The sequence below is a fragment of the Aythya fuligula genome, chromosome 5 (assembly GCF_009819795.1).
Source record: "Aythya fuligula isolate bAytFul2 chromosome 5, bAytFul2.pri, whole genome shotgun sequence".
Taxonomy (NCBI): domain Eukaryota; kingdom Metazoa; phylum Chordata; class Aves; order Anseriformes; family Anatidae; genus Aythya; species Aythya fuligula.
This window is the reverse complement of record NC_045563.1, coordinates 2772193-2797091: the sequence shown is the minus strand read 5'-3', so window position 1 is coordinate 2797091 and position 24899 is coordinate 2772193. Positions and strand designations below refer to the sequence as shown.

At 42.4% G+C, this 24899-nt stretch overlaps 1 protein-coding gene across 1 annotated transcript in view; it reads left to right on the top strand.

Annotated features, from left to right (window-relative positions):
* SOS2 (SOS Ras/Rho guanine nucleotide exchange factor 2) overlaps nucleotides 1-22549 on the top strand; it is a 52365-nt gene extending 29816 nt beyond the window's left edge. Inside the window, exons 9-23 of the mRNA XM_032188345.1 lie at nucleotides 787-914; nucleotides 1277-1932; nucleotides 5142-5223; nucleotides 5876-5998; nucleotides 9478-9581; nucleotides 10795-11014; nucleotides 11954-12073; nucleotides 12823-12985; nucleotides 13712-13829; nucleotides 14355-14527; nucleotides 16396-16512; nucleotides 17979-18240; nucleotides 19157-19198; nucleotides 20347-20456; nucleotides 20789-22549. Of these exons, the coding sequence (XP_032044236.1) occupies nucleotides 787-914; nucleotides 1277-1932; nucleotides 5142-5223; nucleotides 5876-5998; nucleotides 9478-9581; nucleotides 10795-11014; nucleotides 11954-12073; nucleotides 12823-12985; nucleotides 13712-13829; nucleotides 14355-14527; nucleotides 16396-16512; nucleotides 17979-18240; nucleotides 19157-19198; nucleotides 20347-20456; nucleotides 20789-21298 (2928 nt within the window). The 3' untranslated portion in view covers nucleotides 21299-22549. The remainder of the gene's footprint in view (nucleotides 1-786; nucleotides 915-1276; nucleotides 1933-5141; nucleotides 5224-5875; nucleotides 5999-9477; nucleotides 9582-10794; nucleotides 11015-11953; nucleotides 12074-12822; nucleotides 12986-13711; nucleotides 13830-14354; nucleotides 14528-16395; nucleotides 16513-17978; nucleotides 18241-19156; nucleotides 19199-20346; nucleotides 20457-20788) is intronic.
* The last annotated feature ends 2350 nt before the right edge of the window (nucleotides 22550-24899 follow it).

Sequence of the window (24899 nt, the reverse complement as noted above, 5' to 3'; positions counted from 1 at the left end):
GAGCAGTAGTGTTTTAGGAGTGATGACCTTAACCAAAAAGAGGAATTCTGGAAATAGGCTTTTCTCAAACCGTACTGCAGTTGAGTGTATAGAGGTGGTATGAAAGCTTGTTAAATTGCCAAATATGAGAAGTTTCTGCCTAGTGGCAAAGACAGATCTAGTCTTCATGCTGATTCTCACTGTGTTTACATTTTGCAATTAGAAGCAAATCTTGAACTTCAGGCTTTATTTGGTATGGTGGAGTTTGCCAGACAGAGTTGGTGTTTCTTCTTGAAATAGATGAATTTGCTGAAGATGGCTGAGTTCAGAACAGTAAGAAGAGAGCAAATCTTGGTCATTCTGTCTTTTAAACGTGCTCTGAAATGTTGAGATGGCCTTATTGAAGGAATATTACATGTGGTTACATACAACAGCATTTCACCCTTGACTGCTTCAAACCTCCAAACTGTTTAACAAAATCCTTATCAGTAGTAAAATAGGATCTTGTTGAAAAGATAACAGCAAAAAATGTCTCCGACAGTTAGTATTGGCACTCGGTAAGAAAAGGGTTGTGTTTCTAAACTCCCACCTGTTCTCTGCTTTTGCATATGTACAGACTGTTCCCGAGTATCTGACAAATGGTTTGTAGTTACACACACAGCTAGCTCTGAGTGTGTCACTCTTTGATGGGCTCGAAGTCAGTGATTTCACTGAGTGCTGTGCAAAACACTGTACGAATGTTTGTCAGCCTTCCTACCCGTCTGTGATTCAGATAAATCTGAAAGAAAACTGTTTATTATGTTACAGCAACTGCAGGAATGCAGTGAAGATGAAGAGGATCGGGAGTGCCTAAAACAAGCCATTACTGCTCTTCTGAACCTCCAGTGCAGCATGGAGCGCATTTACAGCAAACACTCCCCAAGACGTCGGCCTGGGTAATAATCCAAAAAACTACACAGGTTTCCCAAAGTTGAGAGAGAAAGAAATAAATTACGTGGAAGGAATTGTCCTTTTTTTTCTAGTTAGTGTGTGTGTTTCCTGTTCAAGGCGTGTCTTTATGCCCATTTTCGTTGTAAATGGAATAGCAGCCCAAACTTTTAGAGTCCATTTCTATGAATAATGTCAATATCTTACTCTCTCACGTGCCAAAACAGTGCACATAGTTTATTTGGAACAGTAAACTTGATTAGGGGAAAGAAGGAATGATAAGCAATTAATTTAGGTGGTTTTACTTTGGTCTCTTGGGATGGCAAACATGGAATGTGCCCATCGTGACTTTTTCTTTTATTCGTTCAAGGGAGCCAGTCTGTCGCTTCTATAACCGACAAATAAGAAGCAAACACTTGGCCATCAAGAAAATGAATGAAATCCAGAAAAATATTGATGGCTGGGAAGGCAAAGATATTGGGCAGTGCTGTAACGAATTCATAATGGAAGGCACCTTGACAAAAATAGGAGCCAAACATGAACGCCACATCTTTCTCTTTGATGGTTTAATGATCAGCTGTAAAACTAATCACGGCCAGTCACGGCTGCCCGGTTACAGCAATGCGGAGTATAGACTGAAGGAAAAACTTATCATGAGAAAAATACAGATTATTGATAAAGATGACACATCTGAATATAAACATGCTTTTGAACTGGTGCCTAAAGATGAGAACAGTATACTCTTTGCTGCCAAGTCTGCTGAAGAGAAGAGTAATTGGATGGCTGCTCTGATTTCCCTCCAGTATCGGAGTACTCTGGATAGGATGCTTGATTCAGTGTTACTGCAAGAAGAAAACGAACAGCCCCTGAGGTTGCCCAGCCCAAGCGTGTATCGTTTTGTAGTGGAAGACTCTGAGGAAAACATTGTTTTTGAGGACAACTTGCAAAGCAGGAATGGAATTCCTATCATCAAAGGAGGAACGGTTGTGAAATTAATCGAAAGGTTAACATACCATATGTATGCAGGTACCTTCAACATTTACTATATACGTTTTTTTTTTAAGATGGTGCTTGTATGGGTAATTAATTTAGTCCTTTTTTTCTTTTTTTTTTTTTTTTTTAATTTTCTTTCTTTTTTTCCCCAGCATATAGTTAAATGTAAAGCGAGGTTTGCAGAAATAACCAGTATCTTATTAAATCAAATGACTTTGCTGGCAAAGCTATAAGAAGACTTCAGGCATGCAGGCTCCCCCCCCTGCAGTGTGTCAGTGGTCTAATAGGAGCTACCAATGCTTTCTGTTAAACCTTTGCTTCATTCTTCTCCCAAGACTATCGTGGCTAAAGCAGCAGAGCTGCGTGCTGTGTGGAGGAGGAGAAATGTCGCTGGTTATTTCTGTTAAGCCTTAGCCCGCCGCTTTCTGAAGTCCCTCAGTAGAAAAGGAGGCAAATCCCAATCAGTTCTTCAGCCTTCCCTGTGAAATGCTGTCTTAAAGCCACAGAAATAAAACTAGTAATTATGTAAAGTACTAACACTGCTGAAAAAGTTTGAGAGAGCTTAGGTATGAGTCTTTAGAAACGTGCATGCTGTTGTAACAACTAGAGCTGGATTGTCTTGAGCTGTATATTTTAAAGAAAGAAAGAGAAGAGAAGAGTATTTCTCATTGGCCACACACTGAAATTGAGTATTGATGCAGCTACCTGTCACACAAGTAACCCAGAGCTGTGTTTGTGGATCCCACCTCATCCAATTCAAAGCCATGTGGGTTTCTGTGGCGTTTCAGGTTCTCTCTCTTTCGGAAAGAACTGGTGCATTTGATTATTAGTTTGATAGTGTAACTTGCGAGGGCTTTATAGCACAAGTACGTGCTGCTTTGGCTTTGGGAATTTTCAGTGAAAGCGTTGTCCTCTTGGGTTTCTGTGTGCTTTTTCCCAAGCAGTGTTTGGAGCCAAGACTAACAAACCCTGTCCGTCTGCCTCCGCAAGGGCATTTCAACAACTAACAGCGTGCAGAGGGACTCCGAGCAGATCCTGATGCTGCTTTATCTTTGTATTTATGTAACAATACGTTTTTAGCTGCTCGATTTTTAGATTTTTTCAGATTTTTTTTTAGATTTTCAGATTTTTTGAAGCAGGTTTGTTCCAGCAGAGGTTGTTTGTAGAACTCCTGTCGTGTGAAAGAACTTGCCAGTTGATACCGGGATACCATGGCAGGCAGCAGACGCAGAGTTGTTAATCTCTTGAATTTAGCTTGTAAGCCACTATTAGAAGCACGTTGCTTGTATTTTCCATTGTGTTGAGAATGTTTATTTATAAAAATAATCTAAAAAATAATATCCAGGCACCTGCACAAGTCAGAAAGCAGAGTAGCAGTCCCCATTCTAAGAGAATTGCAGATCTTGTCTGCAGAGCAGAGAGCCTGCCCACCTGTTCAGTGGTAAGAGGAGGATTTTCTTTTAAAAGTGCCATAAATAATACTGACGAGTGACTGCAGATGTGACGGAGAGGCAGAACAGGCCAGTCCAGGACTAGGGTGCAAACTCAGCAGCCCAGAACGAGAGCACCATTACTTCAACCTTCAAGCACATTCCCAAGTAGGCTCCCTTATAAACGTTGAGCCTTTGAAGGGAATTTAAGCCTGCTTAAAAGAAGTGTCTCTTAATCTTCTGGGTGCCTCTTAGAAGAAATTAATTGACTGCATGTTGATGACTGCTAGCGTAAGTTCCCCACACTTAATGCTGACAGATTCGAGATGATTTACAGCACAGTAAGTAAAAAGAAACACCCAACAGCCCCAAATCCGTGCTTTTAGAGAACATCTGCACGAGCATTTCTCTGGGCCTGGTTTTCCTGTATTTCACCATTCATTTGCTCTCAGGCAGCTGCTGCGGCCACAGGCTAGCAGCTTGCAGCCACTGGTAGCCGCCTTGGGGGTCTGCTGCAGGCATGGAAGGATTAGGGCCAGATGATGACCCGCTGAGGCTCACACCAAAGTGATCCGTCTGTCAGCCTGCTTATTCACAATCTAGGAAACTCCCCGAGAGTGGAATTGAAAGAAATTAAAGGAAAACGTTGGGACTCTGCGTAATTAAGCATTTAATTCGTGTTTTGTTGTGGGTTGCTGCTTTTTTTCAGGCAGGCATAGCCGTAGAGTTTTATTCCCTCGTGTCTGTGTGCTGTGCCACCTTCCTCAGTTGGTGTTCTAGGGATGAATCAAGCAAGATTGTCTGTTCAAGGGGCTATAATTTTGTGCCCAGGCTTCAAATGAGGCATGGAACTGTGGAGCAAGAGGAGAAATGTTTGTGTTTGCAGCACGTGGGTGCTGTATTAGAGGGCTGGGTTCTCTCCTTGACTCTGTTTTGTGGTGCTGGTCGGTTTGATGGAGCTTTTTAGCAGATGGCCACTGAATTTATAATCCTGCTTGATGCAGAGGGGTTCGACTGATGGGAGTGCTCTTGCAGCACGGAAAACTATGTTTGGGGTGTGAAATAAAGTGCTCTTAATACCTCTGATAAACAAGATCATAACAGATGTATGCTTCTAAGCTAGCAGCGGGCCAACACAAACACGTGTTGGCCTCAGCCGAAATGCCAGGGCAGGCAGATTGACACCGGGCTGAGAATTGTCCTGGCTTGCAGACAGCTGCACCCGCTGGTAACACACCTCCTGCAGCAGCGAGAAGGCAGGAGGCAGGTGTGGTGGCTTCTGGAGATGCACGGGCTGGAAGTGCTGCAGGTATTTTGCTTTGTAAGGCCTCTGCTGCCCGTGCTGCTTTCCCTGCCGGCTGCTCAGCCCACAGCAGTTGTGTGCTGGGGAGGCGTGCAGGCTCTGCTGGGGAGATTTTTGTAAGAACAGGTAAGACAAATGTTTCGTCGGGGTGGTAGAGGTATTTTTGATGTCATGATAGCAGACAGCCTAGCTCTACGTTGTTTTCCTTGTCTTTCTGAAGGCGTTGAATGGCTGCCTGGGCAGTGAGCGTAAGCCATTCCGCATGCCAAGACTGAGACACAGTTTTTGAGAGAATGTGCAGCTGAATTGTATCAGGGGAATTGTATCAGAGGGCTAAATGAAAATTTCACAAGCAGTATCAGTTCGGGTATTTTCTAAAGTGCTTGACTTAAAATTTCCGTGTATTTTCTGCACTTCAAACTTTTCCTATGTGGACCTGTATTTTTTTTCCTGATATTTTGAGACAAGATTTAAAAAACTTTCATCGTTTTCTTACTCTGTCTTTACAGATCCAAATTTTGTACGTACTTTCCTTACCACATATCGCTCCTTTTGCAAGCCCCAGGAACTGCTGAGCTTACTGATTGAAAGGTACGCTGTGGTTATCCTTCCTGAAAAAGGCTTTGTGTTCATTTACCTGCTCCTTTCTGCTTGTGTTCTCAGTGCTGTGTGGAATACATTTGGCAGACAGGAAAAACAACGAAGTTCATAAAACAGAAACTTCTTAACAGGGCTACAGCAATGACAGTTTTCAATGCAAGCTTCCTTTTTTCCTGTTTGTTAAATTAGCACCTGAATTCCTTATCAGCTAGAGAAGTTGGTGTGCCTCAGCTGCGGGGTGGTGGTGGACTGCTTACATGTTGGAGTATCCTGAAGTGTTCTAAGCAGTTTGTTTGAAAGGCACAGACTCGTACTGTAAACAACATGTTAATGCAGTGTGATAAAGCTGTTCTTAAGCTCTCTTCTAATCTTCACTTAATCAAGCTAGCAGGTAGTTAAAAACCTTATATCCTAGTCTAGACATCTTGTGATGACCAGAAAACTAGGGAATTATCAGTGAGAGCTGGGTGTGTTGGCAGCACATAGCCAGGGGAAGAGGGAATTCCAGGCAGACTGGATGCCAGATGAGTGCCTGAGTTTCACTGCACTGAATTTCTTTAAATAAAATTGCTCTTCATGTCCTACATAAAGGGTTTGGCTTTTATCTTAATTGCCATCGGTTTTCTGGTGCTTGTGTTCGTAGGTTTGAAATCCCCGAGCCGGAGCCTACTGAAGCAGACAGGCTGGCAATCGAGAAAGGAGAGCAGCCCATCAGCGCAGACCTGAAGCGATTTCGCAAGGAATACGTCCAGCCAGTGCAACTCAGGTTTCTTTGCTTTTAAATTTGTTCTCTTAAAGCCAGATTTTAGTTCAGCCATTACGTTGCATGCCTGGAGACGGTAATCTCTTTAGGAGACTGCTGTGCTGTCAAGTAGGGACTTATCATTGTCTGCAACCAGACTAATATCCCAAGCCATGTTCTGATTAGTCATACTGACTTCTGTTGTTGTTGTTGCAACTGTACTTTGGGTCTCTGCTGCTCACAGCTGTGATCTCCGCCACCCACAAGAACGCTGTATGGCTGCTATGGAGAGCGGGTGTGGGTGAGAGATGTACAACTCAAAGTGTTTCTGACGGCGTTTTGAATGGGTTCCTTGTTAACAGGCCCTGTGAAGATAGTTTCTCTGTTTCCATTTTTTCAGTCCTGCTGGTATTTTACTCCCTTTCCCAGCCTATTGATGGATTTGCACACAGGGAGACTCTTGTCTGTACTGCACTTTGCAACGGGCTACAGTGAATCTTCAAGGTCTTGCTGACCAAGCTAATTTGGGGAACAATTAAGCATTTCTAGCATGAATGAGGCTTGTTGTTTCCCTGATAGGGAATCAAGTCAGGAGGAGACAGAGCTCACAGCCAGTGTTTGTTAGAACAACCTTTATTCATTAAACTTGCTATTAGTAGTATCAAGCTGTTACTATTAATGGCAAATAACCACGGGCACAGTACCCTCCATTTTTTTCCTCACCACACAATCATATTTCATAGTTACCTGTTCAGAGCAGCAGCAATTAACTGTTAACTAGAGAATCATCCTGACATGCCAGGACCTTCAGTATAGGTTTTTGGAAGGTCACCGAGGGCGTACCTCTTTCATCACATACTTGTGTACAAATATATACATTTTAAAAAATAATCAAGATCCAAACTAAACACCCAAGCATGTGTGTACACAATCCTGTAGCTCTCGTCGATATATAGGAGCCGCCACCTTCTTGGATGTGGTCCAAGTTACACAACCCCAGAGTAACCTTGATACTTCTGTGCGCTCCCGTCCTTGTGCAGCTTTCTCAGGTTCTTGGTGTTCTGAGTTTATCAGCTCCCGTGGCTTCTGCAGGGCTGCTGGTCTCCAGAGCTATCAGTTCGTGGGAGATCTTCACGCGCTACTTCTCAGCATCATTTTTTCCTGGTTTCAGATTGCTGTTTTTTGGTTAGTGTTTCTGCAGACATCCCCATAAACGCCTATAGAGCCCCTCCAAAGAAACTTGCACAGAATGGGCTTTTGTGACATAACTGGCTCACGAGTTTAAATATAGCTGTATCGCTTTTCTTGCTATTTTTATATCCTCCTCTTCTAGCTAGGCTTGAAGCTGCTTGGAGACCTCCTCACAGTGCCCCTCTGCATGGTAAAATGCATCTTCGTGCAGCACTGTTGATGCCATAGCAGGACAAGGGCTTATCAATGAACTGGAACCCGTAGAACAGTTGAAGGCAGCAAGTAACCATGATTCTGGCTATTAATTTCCAAAATCAGTGCAGCACCATTGCTTTCACATGTTACATTTGAGCTCTTTGAAACCTGTGCCTAGTTCCAAAGTTTCCAGGGTGTTTGGTTTTGGTTTCTGGTTTCTTTCTTTGAGAGATTAGGATGCCTCTTGTCATGACAGGTACCCTTAATGTCTAATTCATGCTGTGGTTGGTGAGCTGAGCGCCCTTATTAGTGCCTCCTTGATGAGAGATGTGGTTCAGAGCTGCTATTTAACACACACACTCCTGTGGCTTATAGTTAATCTTAGAATCGAGGAGATATTACAGGTTTCTGGTGGCTTGAAAATGTTAGCTGTCCTACAGTTCAAAAGAAGGGTCTGAATTTGATCTTTTATGCTGATATGCCCAGCACTGCGTACATCCCAGTTTTGTACCAGTATTGAGCTCTACTTCAGAGAGATCTGAGATTTGGGAGTAAGGTGGGGAACATGAAGGTGCCCAGTCCTTCCCCCTCTTCAGCACTTGTTCCGCACGCTGTAGACATGCTGCGCAGTGCACAGAAACAGTCAGGTCTTTGACTTGACTAAATGCAGGTGAGGTTATGAGAAAGAGGAGGTGCCCAGCTGCAAGTGCAGTCAGCAGAACCAGGTAGTCTTTCTTGCTTTTTCAGTACTCCTACCACGATATCTCAAAGGCAAAGACTGATTAGATAAGATCCTCTATTACTGTTATTGGGAACTCGTTTCAAAGCATCCCTCCTTTGATGGTTAGAAGCTGTCATTAATTTCCAGCCCGAAGGGTCTGAGTAGCCATCCTTCCATGGGATAAACTTTCTTCTTTAACTTAAATAGCTCTCCTCTTCCCAGTGTCTCTCCTCCGTGTGTTCATGTTGAGCGTCCTTAGCTTGACTCAGCTAGCCCAGCCGACTGCTCCAGTACTTAGACTCACACCAGACTGGCAAATTAAAATCAATTATCTGCCCTGGTCCTCTCAGACATTCTTGCCCCCAGTCTGCAGGGCTGAACCACTGCAAACAGTAGCCTGGTGCTGAAAGGAGGACCACAATTAGCGCTGCTTTACCTTAATATCCTGAGCTGCAAAAAGTTAAGCAGCACTCTGCTGAGCCACTTCTGCAAAGGCAATGGGGAAGAAATAACCAAATCTCACTGCAACCATCTCCTCTGTGAGCCCTTGACTGTGGGCTCTCCATTAACCCCAACATCCTGATCCCAGCTTTTGGGCTGGCACAGGGAAAATCCGTTGTGCTGGTTGATGGAGGAGGTATCAGCTCAGCACTCAGGTAAGGTGATGTTGTGCACCCCAATAAATCGGAGGTTTGAGTTACGAGTTCAACTTGTTTACACGAAGAAGAGGCAGAAGAGTTTTTTATTCTGATACATCTGAAGAGAGTGGAAGGCTGAAGAGCAGTTGTGGTTTAGTTCTTAAAGGCTTGTTTATTAGCGGTCTGTTTAAGAAAGTAGAGAAAAGTCAAGAGAAAGTTGAGTGTTATCCTTAAAGCACTGGATCTTGTAGTGCTGTTAGTGTAAATAAAAAGATGAAAAATTAGGCCAGCACACCTGCAAAAACTTCTAAGATTGAATTTTACTCATAGGAAAGAAACAGTTACAAATTTGTTTCCAATCAAATGGTCAATTCTAATTATTTTTGTTTGTTTAAAAAATATACCAATAAATTATATTCATGATACTTATTTTACCTGCTGTTGATGACTTTTTTCCTCTTCTGAAAACACCTCAACACTAGCATTCTTTATTTGTTTGTTTTTAGAACTTATAGACATGCTAAGTCTGGAAAATGAGGTTTAAAATACTTGGGGACTTCTGTGTTCATCAATGCATGCTTAGTCTTTGCTCTGCCCCTGTGTCCATCTGCATTTTGATAGTCTTCAGTTACACGAATCTGTAACTCAGCTTTTATATACCTGTGTTTTGTTTAATGTTTACATAGGATGAGCTTGGAAGTCCTAAAAAACACACACACACACAAAATATAATTATTTTTTTCTCTCTCCTTCCTCAGAATATTAAATGTTTTTCGCCACTGGGTAGAGCACCATTTTTACGATTTTGAAAGAGATCTGGAGTTGCTAGAGAGATTGGAGACGTTTATTTCAAGTGTGAGAGGTATGGTAATTGGTAGTCCTCTGTTCTTCCCCATTTTGGTACAGCCTGCTGTTCTAATGCTCAGGGGTTTTAGGCATGAAAATATCTTCACACATGAGTAATTTTAATGCCTTTAATGGAGCTGTTATTTAACTCTCCTTTACATGAGCAATCTTTGGCCTGAATCATACATAAATAGCTACCAAAAAATGATTTCACGCATTGTGGCATTGTTTAACTTCAATGTATTTACTTTTGGGCAGTAGGGTTCATCCTTGCCTGACTCTGTAACAGACTTAGGAGAATTCAGAATTCTCTCACCTCCCTTCTTTGCTTTGTACTTGTAGAGAATTCCTTCCCTGTTGGATAACGAGATGAGTTTTTCCATAGTCTTTTCCCATTGATTTAAAATTCTAGCTGAAAATCATTATCCTTTAAGAAAACGCTTGTTCCATTTGGTATCACTTCCTCTGGAGCAATCCTTTCCAAACTAGCAGATTTTTTGGGCAGCCTAGATGGAGGGCCAGCAGTGTTGGCATGGCAGTTTGCATCATTGTCCTGGCAATGCTAGACTTTACTTTTCAGATTGTCAGACCGTATGTGGGGCAATACCACGCTGAGCCAAACTTTGAGACCCATAGTTTATCTTTTGCAGAGGTTTCTACTGCTGATCAGAGAGAAATAATTCAGTTTTGGGGGTTAGTCTCATAAAAGTTATTTGTCTTGAAATGCTGAAGGTACTTCTTGTCTTGTCCATGATGCTGTGTACTGTAAATGTTGGACTGATGGTGTAAGCATATTTTTTTTAATCTCTTCATTATGTTGTGCACTAGTACAGCATATTGCAAAGTTTCCAGTTTAAGCTTGTTTACTTTTTTTCAGTTATTTTCCTTTTAGTAGGTGAAGCTAGCAGTCAAAAAGATGATGGTTGCAGTTTAGGGGAAACAGTAAAATGCAGTGTGTGCGTGGTCACTTGTCTCCCACTAAACATGTCAGTAGATGCATTTAAATGCAACTGGACACCCAAAAATTTGTTGGTGTGTCTGTATTTGCAAACTGAGATAAGTGCAAGAACCCATAAGACAAAAATAAATAATGAACTGCAAACCTAATTAGCTTTCCTGCAGAAATGCAGTATTTTGAGTGCATGTGCGTATTTTGTTGGTTTCATTAAACGATCAAAAATAAGTTAAGATGACATTAAAAACGTTTTTTTATGGGTTATGTTTTGTAGGAAAATCCATGAAGAAGTGGGTGGAATCAATTGCTAAAATCATCAAAAGAAAGAAAGCTCAAGCAAATGGGATCAGTCACAACATCACCTTTGAGAGCCCGCCTCCCCCCATCGAGTGGCACATCTGGCGCGTTGGGCACAGCGAGACCCTGGACCTGATGACTCTGCACCCCATAGAAATTGCTCGGCAGCTGACGCTTCTGGAGTCTGACCTGTACAGGTAGAGGTCTCATTGTTCTGTCTGAGCAAGAAAGTTCATAGAATCAGTCAAAAGTACGTCCCCTTGTTTTACAGGGTTTATGGAAGTAGGTTTTCTGTTTGGTACCGAAACATACAAGAGAAAAGGTGTTTTTACATCTCTCTATGAGATTTCTGATAACATAACTGAATAAATACAGTAGTTTAGGAAACTAAAGTATTATGAGTAGGTAATATCAGTTTATAGTCTCCTTGTTAAAAGCAAACTTTGTTACATTAATAAAAAACTTTTATTGTGTCATAAAAAACACATGATTGTCTCTCCCCCTTTGCTTAATAGATGCATAGCAAAGTCCTAGGCGTTACACACAATATAACTTACAGGACTGGTACATCGGGGTCCTCTAATCTAGTTCTGAAGAGTTTTTCAGTCTGGTATCATAAATGCTCTGCTGTTTCTGTGCTTTGTTGTTACTGATCATAAATAAAGCTAGCCTCGATGTGAGAGCTGAGTTTTGCCAGGTAGAAGTTCTTTAAGAGCTTACGAAACAAAAAGGTGAAGCATCCTTTAATGCTTCAGTGATAACAGGTTTTCAATGGAAATAGGTCACTTTTCCAGCAGGTTGCTCCAAGTACTTTAGCTTCCTATTAAAAAAAAGATTTTAATTGCCTTTAAGATTCTTTCTTCTGCCTTCAGGAGATTAAACTTAACTCCTTTGTAATTTTCTTATGTGGAAATGCTTATTCAAAAATGCCAATTTCAGTTAAGATAAAAATGGATTTCCTTCTATCCGCAAGTACTCATCGAAAAGTTATTTTAAGTAACTGTTTTTCTTATACTGGGTTGTATTTGTGAAATACCAAGTCGTGATTAAGGGAAGAAATAATCTTTTAATGCAAACACGGAACACAATTATTATTTATATTGAACAATCCTGTTCATCTTGCTTTATCATAACAGGGCAGTACAGCCTTCTGAACTCGTTGGTAGTGTGTGGACTAAAGAAGATAAGGAAATTAACTCCCCAAATCTATTGAAAATGATTCGTCACACTACAAATCTTACTCTTTGGTTTGAAAAGTAAGTAAAGTGATGGTGATTTTAGTATAGTGGCGTGAAGTCCTTCTGAAATTGAGAAACGTTTTTGTCTTCCTTGAATTCTGTTGCCTTGAATCTTGAGATAGTAGTAGAGTACTGCAGTAATTTCAGGTTTTATTTCTAGGTCCATGCCATGCCAATAATGTGTTTCCTCCATTAAAAAAAAAAAAAAAAAGAAAAAATGGATTTTTTCCAGTACTGTCCACGTGGTCAACATGTGCCCTGCTGTTATTTCTACAGTACATCCAAGGGCACTGAAGGCAATGCAGGACACTTTTCTGCATCTCTTTTGAAAATCTGTTGTGTCTATCCCCTTAGCTTAGTCTCTCTCCCTTCTTGTGATGCATCACTAAGGACTTCTGAAGACATGGCCATGCTGCAGTCAAAAGGGTGTAGCAGTTTGTACGTGTATACCTAACCTCGTGAGCTTAAAACGCTATCATCGATACTGCAGCATGAGAGGGTCACCCTGCTTACCCTGGATTGTGCTTGGGTCTTGCTTTATTTTAGAGTATGTGCCAAAATCATCTTGTTATTCCAACCTAAACATATATAATATGTGATTACATAAATTTGTACTTGAGATTTTTGACAGTGCACCAAACCGTGCCTGCTAGACACACTGTACAGTTTTCACTTGGACGTTTTGCTAGCTACTAAATTAATTTGCTAGCTTGCTGAGCTTTCAGGTTCTGTTTATCAGTACTTCTCAAGTTACGTCTTTTGATTAGGTGCATAGTGGAAACCGAGAACTTCGAAGAGCGGGTGGCTGTGCTGAGCAGGATTATAGAAATCCTGCAAGTTTTTCAAGATCTGAATAATTTCAATGGTGTTCTGGAGATAGTCAGTGCAATGAACTCCGTGTCAGTGTACAGATTAGATCACACGTTTGAGGTAAGCTCTGGGCATTGCTCTTGAGAAAAAAAACAAACAGAATCCAGAAACGAATCAGGCAAACTTCATAAGTGAAATCCATATTGTACTTGCTTTCTTAGAAGAAAACAAATTAATTATGAGACAGTTACTTTAAAAGTTACAAGACAACATGAGATGGACTGGTTGTCTCAAAGGATTTGTAACAGGAAGTGGAGCTTTTCAGCAGATGTTTTCTCACTTGTATTCAGCTCAAAAAGGGGAAACAGCATGGACATTTGATTGTTAACTTGTCTGAAATTAACCCATTGCTTCAGTCCAGTGTTTTATGTGTGTGAAAGGGGAGGGTCCCAGGGCAGAGAAGCCTGGACTGGAACACTTGAACAGCAGAATTTCCTACCTACACAAGGACCGTGGGGATAGAGGGGCATAAGAGGGGATAGCTAAAGCTCAGATTTCAGTTCATGAGCACTTTTGCATGAGAGTCTCTGACAATTCACATTGTTAAGAGACAAAAACAAATGGTTGCTGACTGCTTTAGGTGGACACTAGGAAGAGAGGCTAGGAAGAATTATTGAACTGATGGTGCTGTAGTCAAGAGCCATTTACAGAAGAGGTTCTTTCAAATATTAATTTGAGTTTCTAAGTTTTGTTAAGAAACCTAGGTAATTATCTTGTATTTTCTAACCGTGCTGTTGAGATCTGCATAGCTTCTATTTTTTTTTTTTTTTCTCTTTGACAATTTAGGCACTACAGGAAAGGAAAAAAAGGGTTTTGGATGAAGCAGTAGAACTAAGTCAAGATCATTTTAAAAAGTACCTAGCTAAGCTCAAGTCAATCAATCCACCCTGTGTGCCTTTCTTTGGTAAGTAACACCAGAATAGGCTAATATTGTGTGTGTTGTCTTTCTTAAATTAGGTTTGATGCAGATGTGTTAATCTCGCTTATAGTAACAGGTGGTGCTTTGCTCTAAAAAATATTTATTTGTTACTTTGACTTCCTAGGTTTGTAATGATTTCAGACTTAGTGTATTCTGTATAAAAGTTATTTTTCTAATTTAGTAATGCAGATTACTGGTATTATTGGTATGAGTATTACCACTTCATTTTACTCTGCTTCTGCATTGGTGAGCTGATTGTGGCAATGACCTGAAGATGTTTTTCTAAATTCAGGATCTCAGGTTAAGGAGTTGAAACATCTTATTTCAATAATACATTGTTCCTTTGTAAAATACAAACTTAATTCATTTTTACCAGTTAGTAAACTGTTGGAGTGTTAAAGGGAATGGTCTACCTATACTTGGACTTTTTTTTATCATTCATTCATTATAAAGAATTAAATTAGATCTTAGAATAAAAATGAACTTTCAAATCCATTTCTTTTCTGTCAGGAATATACCTAACAAATATTTTGAAGACAGAAGAAGGGAATCCTGACTTCCTTAAAAGACAAGGGAAAGAATTAATTAATTTCAGCAAAAGGAGAAAAGTGGCTGAAATCACAGGAGAAATCCAGCAGTATCAAAATCAGCCTTACTGCTTACGGATAGAGCCAGAAATTCGGGTAATCAAAAACTAAATATCTCCTTTGGGGGTAAGAGAAGGAAAAGAATGCACACAACCAAAAATGGTCAGTCGTTCTGCCAGCACAGACCTAATCTTGTGTGATCAGTGACCATCAGAAGAGGGAGGAAATGGTGGCTGGTCTGTGGCAGCAGACAACAAAAATGTTGCAGCAAAGGGCCAGCCAGAGCCAGGTATCTGCTTTCTTGGGTTCCGTGTTCTGGGTCTTGTTCATCCCCTTGCTGGTCTGCAGCCTGGTATTGGTGAGATTTCCCAACAGCAGAACAGTGCATGAGACGCACTGACTGAGCAGCAGAACTTGGGAAGAAAAGTCAGTTTATTTGGGCCTAAAGCACCGGGTGTAGCTCCCACTCTACCAGGTTGCCCAGCCTGGATGTGGACACCTTCATGGGGCATCCACAGCTTCTCTGGGCAGCCAGTTCGAGTGCCTCACAGCCCTCCATAGAGGTGCTCCAGCCCTCTGAGCATCTTCATGGCCCTCCTCTGGACCCTCTCCAACATCCCCACATAATTCTTGCGCTGGGTGCCCAGACCTGGATGCAGGATTCCAGGTGGGGCCTCACAAGGGCAGGGCAGAGGGGCACAATCCCCTCCCTGCCCTGCAGCCCACCCCTCTGGTGATGCAGCCCAGGACTCAGTTCCCTTCTGGGCTGCAAGCAGGCAGTGACCCTACTGACCCAGCCTCCTGACGCCGCTGCGTTACATAAATGGGGCGTGTGGAGGTGTCAGCCAGCACGAGCTTGAGAAATGAGAAAGCCTCAAGAGGTTACTTAGATAAGAAAAACACCCAGTGCATCCCAGATCATTTAAAGTAAATTAAAAGAAAACGATGGAACCTGAGCCAGGTAAAGGCAAGTGTTTGTGTAGAGGGGTAATAATGATTGAAAAGAATAGTTTGAAGTACCCAGACATCTTCCGGAGTGCACAGCTAATTGTAACCTTTCCAGAAAACAGCTCTGTGCATAGCTCTCTCAGCTTGTGAACAGCAGCAGTCAGGAAGCAACAAAGAACTTGGTTACATAAAGAATGAAATGGGCAATAATGCTGTTGTTTAAAATGTTATTTGCATTGTGTGTTTAATTGCTGTGGACATTTCTGGGAAGGGTTTTGAAGATTTACAGTATTCTCAAGCCAAGAAGTGAAATAAACTCAAGGGATGGCAGGGTTTGTGCTTTAAAAATGAAAAGAGCAAGTAGAAAATGTTGTAATTCATCACCCAGAGGCTCCAGCTGCACCAGGGAGCTTCGCTCTGTGCCATGCCCTTGGTGCCAGTCCTGCCTTACCATGCCTTACCTCCTGTCCTCGTGCCATATCGCCAGATTCTGTCCCTGCCTCTGACCTTCCTGCTTTTGTCCCCAGTCCCTTCCTGTCCTTTGTAGTTAACTGATGACATCCAAAATTCCCCTAAAAATGGCACTGGCATAATAACACTTGCTTTCACTACCGCATGATCTGATTCGGCTCCTTCCCAGATCTGTGCTGTTACCTGAAGGGAAGTGTCCAGGGCATGGTTGTATGGCCTGGAACACTGCCAGGCTGTAAATGATCAAGTAGTTAAAAGAAATGCTGGCAAAGTTTACAGAAAACTTCATTTTACACGTCTGGGTATTTGAAATAAGGTCGTTTATTTCAGGAAACTTACCAGGATCTTTGATTATTTCTTGCATAGTATTTTTTATTTATTTATTTTTATCAGGGAGCACTCTACCATCTCTTTTTCCTGTCAAAAAGTTACAGAATAGTGAAGAGCTAGATTTTTCATTCAAATTCTTGCTCTATGCATGTGTTTTTTTATTGTTGCTGTTTGGTTGTCTGTTTTTTAATGTTATTGATGCTTGTTTCATTTAGAAGTTCTTTGAAAATCTCAATCCTATGGGGAAGATACCAGAAAAGGAGTTTACAGATTACCTGTTCAACAAGTCATTAGAAATTGAACCTCGAAACTGCAAGCAACCACCTAGATTTGTAAGTCTTGGCCTGTAAACTACATAGATGAAATCCACTAGCTGCCAGGAAAAAGAATACTTTGTTAACTCAGTAAGCCATGTACATTTTCTCTGGAATTCTGTCTCATGAGATTAATTTCCAGCAAAATGTGACTTAAAAATATTTTTATTTCAGGGGTTTGTTGTTACTGAAACATACTGCCTTTAGCTTATTTTGGAATGAATTCTTCTTTTCCCCCAAACCTAAAATATTACAGTTTACATTTGGGTTTCTTACCTTACAGTCATTTGGTAGAATGTGCAATAACATTTCATAGCATCAAAAGTTGTTATAAAATATTAATATTAAGAAACTGTTTTTATACATGTTATATTTTCTTTAATAAACTTAATTTCTATTATTTATTTGTCTAAGCATCTTGTATTACTGCAAAAAATTGAAGTGCAGCACAGAATTGACAAGGTACCACCTTCTTGCAGAGTAAAATATGATTTGAAGGTGTAGCTGTGTTTAAAAAAAAAAAAAGCTGCTGGGGCCTAGAGTTCTTTTTTTAAGTAGAGAAATACGGCTCATGAGAACACTCGATTTCTACATGTTGTAATTGTGCATTTGAGTAGCTGGAGATTTATCTAATTTTTAAGAGCCATCAATCATTTTAGCAATCTCCTTTTAGAGGAATGACTAAGATGATATTGCAACTATGGCAAGAAACTGGCAGAAATTACTGGTGCAAAAATGCTGTTTACAGTAATTTCTCTCTTCTTTTTTTCTTCCTTTTCTAAAAATAGAAACCCATACTGCTCTCTCTGTTATCTGGGCATGAATTCTTTATAGCTTGTGTCTTCCAAAGCAGACATTCTTATGGGAATTTCAGGAAGGTCCAGTTCTGGGTGCTGTAATGTGGTGGAGTCACGCACACCACCACAGGATGGGAACGGAGCTCGTCTTCAAAGCATGGGCTTTGATCTGTGCTGTGTTACACCTGAGTCTGATGAGGCTTGTTTCAGGCACACCACTAATGCGTGTGTAAGAATTTCAGACTGATTCACCCAGCGTGCATACACGGCATGCGCCTGAGCTTGTCCGTAGTCCTGGACACATGCAGGGGCTTGGAGACTTTCACATCTTACGTTGCTGTTATGTGAAGCTCTTCTGCAAGCCTATGGAGGCACTCGAAATAACTCCCTGCCAAGATTGTGACTTGCTCTTCCCTGTATTTTGTCATGACTGACGTGCATCTGAAATTTGACTATTTGTTCTTCATAGCTGTGAGAATATTTAATAAGCTGGAAAAAAAGATTTTTAAGCCGCATCCCTAACTTTTCAGTAAGCTCCTGTAGTACAGATAACAACCTCAAGTCAGTTGCAAAGAGGCTGTAACACTTTCATATGTATTTGACAAGTACCTTTTAAAATTGCTCGTAGAGACTTGGTGATTTTGCTATCTGCAGTGTTAGCAGTACTAACCAGCTTTATTCCTTCAGCCTAGAAAAACAACATACCCCCTAAAATCTCCTGGGATAAGGCCCAACACCGGCAGACACGGCTCCACCTCTGGCACCTTGAGAAGTCATCCATTACCACTTGAAAAGGAACCGAGTAAGATAAGTTTCAGTAGAATTACTGAGGCAGAGCATGAATCAACAGTATCGGCACCAACTTCTCCAAACACGCCGTCTACTCCACCAGTCTCTGCTTCTTCAGAGTTCAGCGTATTTTCAGACGTTGATCTCAACAGTTCTTATGGTAAATATGTTTTAATAATTGTTGCTACCATCCCTTGGGATTCCAAACTGTGTTGGTCTGTGTGCCAGCCTTTAAAAAAAAATCATTGCAAAATTTAGTTGTGAATGATGAAGTTCTTGAATCAGTGCTGTATGTAAAGCAGTTTGGAACTGCCTGCCCTAAGTAGTTAAATAACAAGGGATATTTCCAGTCTTTTGGCCTACTAAAGCTGAGGCAATCTGTTCTGGGAGATGTCCCCGTGAGGCTTTACAGGGACTGCGCCTGCTTTACCACGTATGGCACCTATGTAAAGAGAGTGCTGAGAGCCTGGCGTCCACGCCAGTGCATTTCAGGAGCATTCCTGTGGACTGAACACACTCTAGTGATTCTGGTTTCGTTTCCTTTGAAGAGAATCCAGTCTGTGTATTTGGAGATGTGAACCAAAGCGCCAGAAAGTGGGGGGTGGTCAGGGCGCTCGCTGCAAAATGCAGTCTTGATTAAAAAATGATCCTCTTAGCATAGATGCACTAATATGCTGCCAAGCTTTGCTTGTAGCTGTGAGCAGCTCCGTGGTCTTAGGAGCAGCCTGTGAGAGGCCTTGGCTCTTCTCAAAGGGAGCTGCAGACTGGGCAGGCAGGTTAATCCTCATGGGGGGTAAGTGACAAGATCTATATGGCAAATGCTGAGGGCGTGTGGGCTGTAGGGGAAATGAATGACAACATGGTAGTGTCCAACAGACTGTAATAATGAAGTTTTAATTCCCAGCATAACTTAAAATCTTTTGTTCAAGAATATTTTTCATAGAAAAGCTTAATTTGTGTTAGCAGTAGATAAACTTCGAAAATCTGGTCGTCTTTGAGGTCATTCACGAGCATGCTTTGTGCTGTAGTGGAGATGTTCTGTCTGGAAAATCTTTAATCCGTTTTTCATTTCACAGGTAACAATAGCATCTTCGCTCCCGTCACTTTGCCACAGTCGAGTGAGTACTGTAACTCTATTAAATGTTTCCTTTAACTTTGCTTTTCCTGGCTTCAGGAGAGCTGAATAGTAATTAAATGGTCTCTGAAATCTGGGATAAAATATGGACCGTGTTCGTTAAATAGAGTTCTGAGGGGAGTTTTTACAGGCTTTAGATCAACCATCCAGTAAAGCAGTCTAAAAAACCTAAGAACTGTCTGATCTTTTTTTTTCCCAGGCCTCTAGTATGATGTTGCTTCTCTTTTGAATGTCCTTGATGATTGTTTTGTTTGACTAATGATACAAACGAAGCAACCTGATAATTTAGCATTACCACTCAGTGAAAATAATTGTTCTATTGCTGGGGAATTAAGAGGTGCTTTTTGTACCACAGCTGTGAGGGAAATCCTGTATTCATCTGCCTTTTGAGCTTCTCTTTTTTCACTCCCCTATTACGCAGACATATATAATCCATAATATGAACATTTCAAACTGGAGAGCGCAGTTGCCTGATGCACTGGTACAGAGTGCTGCGCATTTCGAAGCGAAAAAGCAAAGGTGTGACAAAAGTCACATACAGCTCGGGGGTTGTGCTGTTTCTTTGAGGATTTTTTCCTCGGTAAAACAGAAGAACTTGGAACGTAATAAAACGCTGTGGGAGTTATCACCATCTCTTCAGTGCAGCGTATAATTCTTCTGCTTTAGAAACGCTGCAAAGCTATTAACACAGCCTCGAAACTTCCAAATTTGAGCATGTACCCATAGGGCCAAGAGAACAAACTTTCCACTCAAAAGTGTAACTGAGCCGTGTGGCCAAACTGCAGGTGCTGTGGTAAAGAGGCAAATTCTGCAATACAGAGAGGATTGCAGTGCAAGTTGTTGAAGTACCCGCTAGGAGTTGACTTCATTTTATTTATTTTTGGGTCCTTTAGCATTGACTGCTAACTGCTGACGTGTATCTTTGATTTTGGAAATGGGAGACCACTTTGTAAAGAGTATATCTGATGAAAGCAATGAATGAGAGTTTCATACAGCTGCAATGTAGTGGTTCATGTTGCTGTTGAACACAAAGATCTGCTTGTTGGAATTTCATCTAGTTTGGTGTAATATTCTTGAACACGTTCCTCAGATATTACACAAGCAGTAACATACCGGCTCTTCTCTCTCCAGAGACTTTCTTCAGCTCGTGGGGTAGCTTTCCTAAACTAAGTGACGAACCTCAAAACCCTCCCCCGCTTCCTCCTCGCAAAAAGATGGATCAGGATGCTTCTAACGCTAAGGTATATTTTCCCTGTATTGAACAGCTTTGATAATAAATCACTGAACGTCTAGCCAGGTTGGATTTCGTTAGTCTTTTGAAGATTTGGCACATTTCAGATGCAGCGCTCCAGTTACTCCTTTTGAAGTTTCAGGTTCCCAGTGTCTGAATCCTGCTTAGCTGCTTTGGGAACATACCGGTCATAATCAGATCAGAGATAGGGCTATGCCAGTATCACATTTGTGACAGCACCAGTAACAAACTTGAAGAAAATTCAGCAACTCTCAGGAGATAATGCTCTTCACCTAAAAATCTCCGTTTCTTACGGTGCCTTTTTCTCTTGTAATGCCGTAGGGAAGTTTAAAATCGGATGACGATCCCCCCGCGATCCCACCCCGGCAGCCGCCACCTCCAAAGATACAGCCTCGTGTTCCTGCTTACGCTGGCTCCTTCGAGCAGCCTCTGCACAGCCCTCCTCCGCCTCCCCCTCGGGACCCTCTTCCTGAGACTCCGCCGCCAGTACCGCACCGGCCTCCCGAACACTTTATCAACTGCCCCCTCAACCTGCAGCCGCCGCCGGTGGGACGCTTGCACAGAGATCCCGAGTGGTTCAGGGAGGCTGGCACGGGCCCCAGCTCTCCTGGCACTCCTCCCAGCACTCCCTCTCCACGGGTCCTGCGCCGCTGCTGCGTGACCAGCGCCAGTCACAACAACCTGGTCCACCTGCCCGCGCCCCCCGTCCCGCCCAGGCAGAATTCGAGCCCTCAGTTACCCAAACTGCCACCAAAGACTTACAAAAGGGAGCTCTCCCACCCGCCTTTGCACAGACTGTCTTTGCTAGAAAATGCAGAAACTCCTCAATGACCTTAGCCATAGTAGTCATTGACACTGGAATAGTATTTGTAAAGTTCCTTTTTTTTTTTATTTATTCGAAGAAGGCAGTGTATTTTAGTACTTTTCACAAATTATGCTCTTAAAGTGCTGCTGATCAAACAAAAAAAATAGCTTAAATTGGAAAAATAAGACGACACACACTCTAGCCTGCGTCTGTTCGACAGCATTACCCTCAGGTGATCAGCAGCATTGCCTTGTTTCACGTCCTTAGTGCCGACAGTTATGCCAGTATACAAAATATATCTTTTTGCACTGTAAACTACACTAATTGAGTTTAAACTGACATAATTTAATTGCACTGAGCCAAAAAAGGTGCGTCTGTGGATTTTTTTTTTCCAATTTGAGCACTAGTGGCCTTTTTTCAAAAGAACAATGGGATGATTACCCAACGGCAGGATATACAGCGTTTCCTGATTTTAAACCTCTGGCCACTTGCCTTCTAACTCTGTGTGGGCTTGGAGGTTCGTGAGTGACAGCTACTGTTCCCAAATATTTTAATGCCATGTCTTAATTGCCATTGATTTGCTGCTGAATACAAAAAAAAATAGATTGAAATCTAAAAGAAGATACCAAAATACTCAGTTGGTCGTGATTATTTTGAGGAAGTATGAACAAGGACTGCCTGTCTCAGATACTGGAAAGGATCCCTAGTACTTAGCATGCATCTTGTTCAGATGTGCCTTTTTGTTTTGGTAGGTGAAGATGTCTTAAGCTAAAGAGTTGTCTACTGTTCTGGAGAACAAAGCTATATGCCATGTATGTACAATTGTTTATATTGTATATTTACAGATAATGCTAATAACCTGTATAAATTTAAGTGACGTGAGGCCTATAATACAGTCTGCTACTCTCGCAATCCTACACGGTCAGAAGTGTTTCCTCTGGCTTAGGAACAGTCTTGCCTTCCAAACCTAATACCTTCCTTTAGATCTCACTTAACTTAATCGTGAATCCATTTTGGAAATCGGTAGCATTTAAACCAGCAAACACTTTAAAGCTTTATTAAACTTTTTAAACTGATAAGTGAATGGAACTTTTATTTGCCAGTTGAACTACTTGTTTGAACTGGTGTGAGAGTGAGTCTGTTTTACTGGTAGTACTGTAGCAGCATTTATAAAGTGGTCAGAAGCCACATTTTATTTACTGGTCTGTGGCCTTTTACTGTGCTTTGTATCAGAGTTCTTAACAAGATTAATAAATCACCCCAGTCTTAATTTTCAAGAGCTTGAGCAGTGCGTGTTCCTTGTAAGGACAAGGTTTGGAACTGGATTTAGTAAGTCTGCGATACAAAATGCCCCAATTTTCCACGTTGCTATTCTCAGCTTTTGCTGTCATTTCTTCTGCAATTGGGTCCACACCGTGCTGCAAGCAAAGTTTCAAGGAAGCTGAGCGTGACACATGACAGCTCCCTGGGAGCGTGTCCTTTCCCTCCACCTGCTAACCCACCAGCTAGATGCCTCAGCCCCTCTAGCTGGAGAAGTGGTTTCCCTTTTTTCCAGTTCCTGTCTGGAGGCTGAGCGCTGCGGTGGGATTTAAAGCAGCTCAGGCTTCCAAGTCACACTGTGGCTTTTCATCAGCCTGCTTATGTTGCTGCCACCGTGTCAGGCACTTCCTCAGGAAGAGGAGAGACAATACGGCTGGGAAGGAGTGCTAATTCTCTTCTCCTGGGAAGATGCATCTTGGTGTCTGTCTCTTGGACATTCTTCTCCTGCCTGTCCCCTTCATGCTCCTTTCCTGAGAACATACAAATGTCAGCTTTTTGTACCTTCCTACACAAGTGCTTAGACCAGAAGCATGTTCCATATCCCGTATTACAATGCAGCATAGCTTTATTTTGGTCCTGATTCAGCAAAGTCCTCACCAGATCGCTTTAAGCTGAGCATCTGCTGGTTAGTAATGGCCTTCCATGTATGTCAAAGTACTTCCCTCCATCAAGACCCTGAATAGATCAGTGTGAAGAGACCTCCAAAGACCATCTAGTGCAACTGCCTGGCCATTTGAGGGCTAACCAAAAGTTAGAGCATGTCATTGAGGGCATTATCCAAATGCCTCTTGAATCCTGACAGCCATGGGGCATCAGCTGCCTTGCTAGGAAGCCTGTGCCAGTGCCTGACCACTCTCAGGATAATTTTTTTTTCCTGACCTCCAGTCTGAACCTTCCCTGGTGCAGCTCAGTGCCTGCCTCAGTGCTTCCCCTGCTCAGGGAGCTGTAAAGAGCAAGGAGGTCTCCTCGTGGCCTCCAGACTGGACAACCTAAGTGTGCTCACCTCTCCTCACAGGCCATGCCTTCCAGATCCTTTGTGAGGCTCCAGCTTGTGATGGAGTTCAAGCAGGGTGTGAAGCTGTGGCAGAAGCAGTGTGTGTTTAGTAGAGCTCCCCTTGGGATGACACGGGGGCACACCACTCACAGCAGCCTTTTTTAGGTGATGACTTGCATTTTATGTTTCCAGCCTACAAAACACATAGGGAGGGACCCGTGAAAGGCTTCATTTTTTAATTCTTAAACCTAATTGTGAAAGAGTGGCTTGGGGTGGAAGTTCTACATTCAGACGGGAGCCTATGAGTTTATGTTGTGGTTTTGACAGCGGCAGGTCCCACTAAGCAAGCGCCCAACCAACACCACTGCCTTCCTCAGCTCCTCCTCCTCCTCCTGGTGCCTCTTCAACCGTATTTTGTTGTGCTCTGAACTGGATGTGGAAAAAGATCCCCTTGCTTTTCACAAGGTGGGCTTGGTGTGTCACTGCCCCTCTCATGAAGACAAGGCTGAGAACTGGGACCTCACAGCAGCCTGCCAGTGCCTAAAGGGGCTGCAGGACAGCTGGGGAGGGACTCTTTGTCACAAGGTGGGGTGATAGGACAAGGGGGAATGGCTTTAAACCAAAAGAGGGTGGGTTTAGAACAGACATTAGGAAGAAATTCTTCCCTCAGAGGGTGGTGAGGTCCTGTCCCAGGCTGCCCCAGGAGCTGTGGCTGCCCCATCCCTGGCAGTGCCCAAGGCCAGGCTGCATGGGGCTGGGGGCAGCCTGGGCTGGGGGCAGGGGGCCCTGCCCATGGCAGGGGCTGGAATTAGATGGGCTGTGTGGTCTCTTCCAGCCCAAACCAGCCTGTGGTTCTGTGAAGTGAATCAGCACTGGTGGAGGGACAGTAAAGCTCTAGCCAGAGGAGAGGAGAGCAGGAACCTCTTAAATTAGATCTCCCGATAGAGGTAATAATGAGGAAACATGTTGCCCAAGGTATTTGGACAGTGCTAGAAGAACACGCTGCCTGTGCTAGAAAGCAGCAGGAAAACATTGTTCCCAGTTGCATTTCCCATGCGTGAAATATTACCCGTACCTTCACAGAGCCAGTTCTGAAGTTAACTCGAAGTATATAAATCACAGCATGATTCAGAAAAGAGGCCTTGCGTATGGATAACTTACCGCACAATTAAACCGTCTTCCAAGCATAACAGGAGCTGGAAAATGCAAAAACAAAGAACTGTTCCAAAGCAGGGCAGCAAGAGCAATGCCAGCAGCTTTAAAAGTACAGCGGGTACAGAAACGCGCATTCCCAAAGTAACTGTTCTGCTGTG